Source organism: Ictidomys tridecemlineatus, chromosome 6, assembly GCF_052094955.1.
Source record: "Ictidomys tridecemlineatus isolate mIctTri1 chromosome 6, mIctTri1.hap1, whole genome shotgun sequence".
Lineage (NCBI taxonomy): Eukaryota > Metazoa > Chordata > Mammalia > Rodentia > Sciuridae > Ictidomys > Ictidomys tridecemlineatus.
Window position 1 is genome coordinate 110,047,976 of NC_135482.1, and position 7,279 is coordinate 110,055,254.

The 7,279-nt window shown below is 46.5% G+C and overlaps 1 protein-coding gene across 17 annotated transcripts in view; it reads right to left on the minus strand.

The window, feature by feature from the left end:
- Iqsec3 (IQ motif and Sec7 domain ArfGEF 3) overlaps positions 1-6,808 on the minus strand; it is a 117,080-nt gene extending 110,272 nt beyond the window's left edge. For 12 of the 17 annotated variants that reach the window (XM_078015528.1, XM_078015526.1, XM_078015527.1 and 9 more), the window contains exon 1: positions 6,126-6,807. In XM_078015528.1, the coding sequence (XP_077871654.1) occupies positions 6,126-6,670 (545 nt within the window). In that variant the 5' untranslated portion in view covers positions 6,671-6,807. Of the gene's footprint in view, positions 1-6,125 lie in introns of all 17 variants that reach the window. The other 5 variants (XM_078015530.1, XM_078015516.1, XM_078015521.1 and 2 more) reach the window with 2 other exon arrangements.
- Positions 6,809-7,279: the final 471 nt, after the last annotated feature.

Below are 7,279 nucleotides of genomic sequence, written 5' to 3' on the forward strand. Positions count from 1 at the left end.
TGCTTTTCAAGCTAAGCTCAGCATTCATGTCTCTGAATAAGTTTTGGTGCCCATTGTGCAGAGGCAGAATAAATGAGAAAGGGGCACATGTGAAAAGGTGGCCTGGCAGAATAGAAAGAATCTTGAATGTGGATTCTACTCTGTCTGCCATCAGATGAGCCTCCTGTCTTTTCTGGGTCCTGCTTTCTTTATGTCAAAATACTGGCATGTATCGAGCACTTATTATGTGCTCAGAACAGTGCTAGAAAGTGATAATATCAAATTTTTGAACTTTAAAACAATCCTTTAAGGTAGATATTATTTTTCATTTTATATATTTTAAAAAAACAGGCTTAAAGGAAGGCAATAATGAATGTACGGTTTCACAGCTGGTAGATGGCGAAACAGGATTCTTCCCCAGGTGTGCCTTCCCCAAAGCTCATGTTCTCACTACCTAAATCTTGGACATTCTGTGGTTCTATGATTTCCAAAATCTCCTTTCAGTCAAAAAATCCAGCTTCTTCCTCACCTTACTCCTGATTCCCTTCTTTTGGTTAATGCCCTCATCACTTGAAATGAAGATGACCATCCCTTTGCTCCATGGAAACAAGAAACCCTTTCCCACTTCTGTGGGAACCTGTGCATCATGCTTTTCCAGAAGCAGAGGAAGAAGTTGCTGCAATGGCCCAAACCTTGGAAACCCTGCCAGATGGCCTCACATTTGGGAATTTGCCAGCTGCAAAATGAAAGTGTCCCCTAACTAAACTGCTGCTACCCTGTGTCCAGAGCTGCCAAGAATATGTTTGAACCCCAGTGGGAAAAAATGTTTGGGCTCCCCAATAAGAACAGTTAGTCTAAAAATCTTTACATGGGATTTAAATTCAAGAGTTGAGCCTCTTTACAGACCCTGGTTCTGCTGTTTGGCCCAGCTTGCTCCTCCTTTTTTCATATCACCCTCATTTTCTTTCCTTTTCCACCCAGGCCTGACCCCATCTGCCTCCCACCTTTTTTTCTTTTTTCTTTCTTTTTTTAATGTATTAAAGTTGTTTTAATGTTTTAATACTAGAACTTTCCTTTTTTATATTAGTGCTACTGTTACAGACAGCTATTAAACCATAGGACATACCTCACCTCCACCGTTTTTTTTTTTTCCTTTTTGCATAAGTGACCTTTGAAACTCAGGCTGCACAGATAGATATTTGCTGAATCAGCAGGACCAATTGCTATTCCTCTCTCTTGATTTTGGGCCAAGGGGAAAATGTGCCAGGATGTCTTGGTAAGGCCTTGTGGTGTTGACTGTGTGAGTCTGGGAAGGGCCTGAGAGTGTGGAAGGAGAGAGATGCGGTGGAGCAAGGCACAGGGCTTTCCCAGGGGCAAAGAAATGACATGTTTTTCTAAAATTGTGATCTTTTTGGATGAAGGGAAGGTAAGAACAACATTCCAGGACCTTGGAAAGGCAGAGGACAGCACATTTACTCTGCACCAGCTTTCAGGAATAAGCAAAAAGACACATACTCCCTCTTCTCAATGAGCCTTCATTCTGGCCCCATTTTCCAACTTATTGAATAGGAGTCCTCTCCCTTGTGAGGGTAGGAGAAGACAAAAAAGGATAATCAGATTGGTGAGGCTTGGCTGTATAATGCTTCCTCAGGCCTTTTAGACACAAGATAGATTCCCTGTGTGCTGAGGCTTTCCAGGTCAGGAGGATACGAGAGGAGGGGGACTGTACCATCAGAGGATGGAATGATATCCACGTGCAATGCAGATATCTCTAGGATTTGAATCATCTTGGTTGTTTCCTTTCTGGTTATCCTTGACTTTTTACTATTTCCTGACATGAACCCTTTCTTAAATCCAACCAAGAATTCTCCGGCTCTGAACCTAATATGTATACACATCTTTCTTATCTTGTGCTGTTCTAATAGAAGGTAGCTTTAGATCACTGCAATATGCTTACACTTGTTTAAATGTTTCCAGATATGTGTCTCATGTGGGTTGAGCAAGGACCACCTGCTTCTTTCCTATTTTCTACAGCACAGAGTGAAGGGTTTTGAATGGACTGGATACATGATACATTTAGTTGGCTGACTGATAGACCTTCACACTTTCTTAATAGCTTCCAGGATGGACCAGACAGGAGCTGCCATCTTCAAGCAGACCTCACTCAATAACAACAGAAACACCTGCTGTTCGTGTCTTAGAAAACTCAGGCTAAAAACTACATCCAGCTAAAAGCAAGAGCTCTTTTAGCCATCCCCAGCCTCCAGGCAGCATTAGACCAAGGAGCTCCAAAGATGACTCAAGATTTATTTCATGCAGGGATGGGGGTGTATCTCAGTGATAGAGCACTTGCCTAGCTTGTGCAAGGCCCCAGGTGGCATTCCCAGCATCAGAAAAAAATAGATTTATTTCATGATTAAAGGATAAGTGCAGAGAGGAAAGAGATGAACCTGTATAGCTTAAGTGAAAGTGAAGGATAGAAGGAAGCAAAGGAGAGAGAAAGAATTCAAGGGAAAGAGAAAAAAAGGGAAATAATAAGGAGGAAAAATAGAAGAGAGGGAAAAAAGGAGAGGGAAAAAAGTAAGAGGAAGGATATAAAAGGAAGACAAAGGAGGAAGAAAGAAGACAGGAATTATTAAGCTAAGCCATTCAGACTTTGCAGCCACATTGAGATAGGGAGCTTGGAGAAAAAGCTGAATTTGAAGTATAATATAAGAATCTTATTTAACTTCCTGTAATCACCTGCCTATGGGTGTGGAGACACAGGCAAGTGCTGGTATCCATACTCTAAATGCATGATGAGTAGGTAGGCAATTGTGCTTAAACAGAGAAGCTGTGGTCACACTGAAACCAGCAGCTTTAGATAGGGTCATGTGCTTCCATGGCTAGGGGACTTTTTCAGGTCAAGCTGAGGCCTGGCTCCAACCAGGAAAGGGATAATAGTCAGTTTCATAGATGCTGTGAGCCTTGATTGAAAAAATAAAGAGGAGAAAGCTATGTTTGCTGCTTTCATTAAGAAGCATAAGCAGTGGGAGCCAGAGCTTAGCAAGAGTTGAGAAGCATGCAGAGAAAGAATTTTAACCCCTTGAGGATTTTTCTTTCATAATATGTCTAGGCTCACACACCTCCACATAATTTCTTCCTTAGTCTGACCTCCAATGCCATCCCCTTTGTGTGTCCCTCAGTTGAAGGAGGGAGAGAAGGCAGGTCACATGTTAATGTAGACCAGGTGGCAATTAAATGATTCATTATTTTGTAGTCACAGGTTTTCCAGGGTTTCTGCTTCTCCTGGAATTGAAAGGGAGTTAAGGGGAAAACTTCAAACTCTGTGCTGAAATAATACATCTAACACAGAAACCACCCTCTCTTCAGTCTCCATGCCCGGGACACATTCTTGCTATATAATGAGGCATAGAAGAATGAGAAAATATTTACAGCAAAATTATGATCCAGAGTCCTCTCTGTGATCTCTTCTTCCTGCTTCAGCATGCTTATAGGGAACTGATTCATCAGGGAGCTCCCTGGAGAAATACCAGCCAGAGGGCTTTTGGTTCTGCTCTTCTCCCTACCTCACCCTATCCATGGAGATCTCTCCCTGCCCGCTGCTCCATCTAGCCCTGCACTCTAGAGAGGGGTGTGAGGAGGTCAAACATCCAGAATGGGGGCCAAACACATAGTTAGCAATGGTGATTCCTTCCCAAGGTTCTAAGGGAAATTTGGGTTGACATCAAGCAAAACAATGGGAAAAGAAACAGGTGGTCCAAAAGTCATCCCACCAGCCAAGATGTGAATGGTTTCACATCTAGGGGAAGAGAGTTGCAGGGAGGAGGAGGTAATGCAAGCATATCCCTGTTCTCTAAGTCTCTGGGTACTGAGGCCTGGGGACAAGGGGCAGAGCTTGAAGCTCTGGAGAAAGTAAAGAGCTACTGGTGTTATTAACCTCTTAGTGTCTGGCACAACTTTCTAAATGAAAGATTTTCAATAACTTCTACTCTCCTACATCATGCTAATTATTTCTTATTTTTGTTCCGCTCTCTTAAGAAGCAAAAGCAGGGCAGGGGAGAAGGAAAGATAAGGACATCACATGGTATTGACATGTGAGGCTGGATAGGAAGCCAGGTAAATTCTAAGTCCCTGGCTTCCAAGAAGGAGCATCTGGACATAAGGTGTGAGCTCTCTAGACCACTGTGGGGGCCTCAGAAAAAGTCTTTATGCAAGAAAAAGATATGTCATCAATCCTTCTTGCTCACTCAGTCCCCTGAAGAGATGCAAAGAAAGTGGGGGTTCAGTGGGAGAGAAGGGAGACCCCAAATGTCATGAAGAGATGAATCAGGTGAAGAATTAATTATCAGGAAGCTGTGGCTGCCTCCAAGGAGATGGAGTGGAATAGTTCATTTTCCTATATTTGGGGGAAAGGCCGCATAATACCTTGGGAAAATTTTGCCTTTTGCTGAGCCATGGGAATTGAGGAAAAACTGACTTTCTGCTTTTTATGTCAGATAAAGAAAGAAAAACCATGAAACTGAGAGGATAAGTGGGCCATTGAGTGAGTTGAAGAAGAAAGTTGTTATTTTCTTGGGGCTTGAATCAGATACTTCAGATCTGTCAAGCTGAATCATTCTAGATCTTTACTCCTTAGATGCCATGATTCTGATCAAATGTATCTTCTGAACTAACATGTCCTGACCCACCTCCTCTAACTTTGCAGCAGTTGGGCCAACAAAATGAGGGGGTTTGTGTTGGAAGAATGCTGGGAAGAAAATGAGTTTTTAAGGAATACAGTGAATTTTCACAAGTATCCTCCAGAAATAAAGCACACTTGAGACTGAATGAGGGTAAGATTCCTAGGCCTCCTTCCACCTTCCCCCACTCCCAATTCCCTCCATTCCTTTAGTATCATCATCATCAGGGCCAGGTGCTGACCAGGTACTGATTTCCCCAGGGCTGTTCTTCCATGCAGTTCTTTCATCACCTGTTTAATCAGAGAGGGAAAGCTGATGTGATCACAGACTTCCTGATACAGAGGAGAAGATATTTTGGCTCCCCTTCATCTTTTCTTCCCACATTCGTAGTTCATGGATCTCATGAGTGAAAAAAGCTCGAGGTCCTAGAACCCCACTGGCAATGGTGCCATTCTCTTGGTACCCAATGTAAGATTCCAGTTATCAGCAAATAACCAAGGGGAAATAAGGTTTGAAATCATTAGACAATAACAGATTTAAAGAGGCCACATTATATCCACATAACTACTGTTTTCCAGCTGTCTCCCTCATCATTGTTCCCTTTCCACAACTGCCAACCACTTTGCACAGATATCCTCCTTGAATCAGAGGAAAATTCTGTAACGAGACCGAATCCCCAAGCTATAATCAAGAGTCCTTCATTGGCTTGGTGAGTTGTTTCCTTGCACTCTTTTGGCTCTGCAGAGATTTGGAAGAAAGGTGGCCACTCAGATGAGAGCAGAGTAAGCTTCCCTAAATGAGCCACTCCTGGCTTTGACTCCCACTGCATCAGTTAAAGAGCCATCTCGCTCCTCTGGGAAATGCTTTCTCCTACCCTTTATCTCCCCCTGTCTTCAGATCCCCTCTCTTTTCACATCACTCCTGCCTTTCAGCTTTACCTCTACCTCCTGAATTCCTCTCTATTCCAATGCTACTCCATCTGGACTCCATCCCTTTTAAAGCTCTTAAGAAGCCTCTTGGTGCCTTTGTGGTTTTTTTTAAAGATATTTCACTTTGTTTAAATAATTTTTGTACCCGAACTCTCAAATTTTTTTCCTAACTTAAATCCTTCAATGGTTCTCTTTTCTTCAGTTTAATCTTCACCACAACCTCCTCCCACTTTTGTCCCTTTAAGCCCTCCAGTTCCCAACAGCCCAATCACTTAAAATCCATTTCTTTGCTTCTTTGCCCCCAAGATAGTCTGAATAACCCTTTTGCTCCAATATCCATAAAACCTCAAACACTGATATCCCTTCCTTCTTTCCCCCAAATCTCCTTGACACGCTTCTACCCCAAAGCAGCTTCTCATTCCTTCAGTTCACATTACCCTAGTCCTTCAGACTCTTGCGTGCATCCGATTTCCCCCTTGTCTCCTCACACCCACTTGCTTTTCCTCCCAACAGTCCCCATCTCTTCCCCACTCACTCGGGTCTCCTGCTCAGGACGCCCTTGCCGAGGGCGGCGGGGGATTTGTGCTGAAGGAGGGCTCCGGCGGCAGCGCAACAACTCGGGGGACGCTCCTTCTCCTTGTCAGCGACGGCCCCAAGTGTCACCGGGTGCTGGTGGGGTGATTGGGGTGAGTGAGCCCTACTGCTGGGGCCCGGCTGGGGCTGCACCAGAAGCTGTCCGTGGTGCTGAAGCTGTGGCTGCTCGGGCGCGGACTGTGGTGTGGCGGATTGGAGCTGTCCGTGGTTCTGGAGCGGTTCCTGGGCCGCGGCAGGAGCGGTGGCCGCGGGAGCCGGCAACGGGGCTGATGATGGGGGGACGAGCCCAGGCGGAGGCTGCGCTTGCAGCAGCTGCTGGTGCTCCCACAGGCTGCGGTTCTCGGCGCTTAGCTCGTCCAGACGCCGCTCCAGCTCGTCGATGCGCTGGCGCTGGGTGTGGATGAGACTCTGCTGGTTCTGCACGATGGCCGTGAGCTCCTTGAGGTAGAGCACAGCGCGCACCGGATTCTCCAACAGGCTCTCCATGCCGCCCGCCGCCGCCTGCGCCCTGCCAGCGCCTCGGCAGGCGGCGGAGAGCGCGAGGGCGCGCAGGAGCCGAGCAGCCCCAGCGGTCGGCTCGCCTCCTTCTCAGGCGGGCCCGGCCTCCCTCCCCTGCCTGCCGCCGGCGCCGCGTCACCGCCACACAGACATTCACACACGCACCAAGGGGCGGGACCGCGGCGCCAGGACCCACCCACCCTCTCTCGTCTTGGCTGGGTGAGGAGGCTCTGCATCCCGCAGGGCAGAGAGATGCGTGTGTGGGGACCAGGCGTGGGGGCAGGGGTAAGGGAGCGGAACGAACGAAGGGGACCTGAGATGGACGAGGTAAATCCGACTGGCGAGGAAGGGAAAGCGAGAGAAACCCAAAGCAGAGGTACTGGGACAGTGCAGCCGGGCTGGTAAAAGAAACAGTTAAGAAAAGGAAGAGGCTGGGAGAACGAGGAAATTGAAAAGAAGGGACAAGGGCAAAGGTAGAAAGAAATACACTAAAGGAGGGGAATTCTTGGGTCCCGAAATTCTGTGTCCAGTCACCCCAGAGAACTGGGGCCCCATCATAAAGACCTTGCGAGGAGAAGCCACACTCACCTCTTTTGT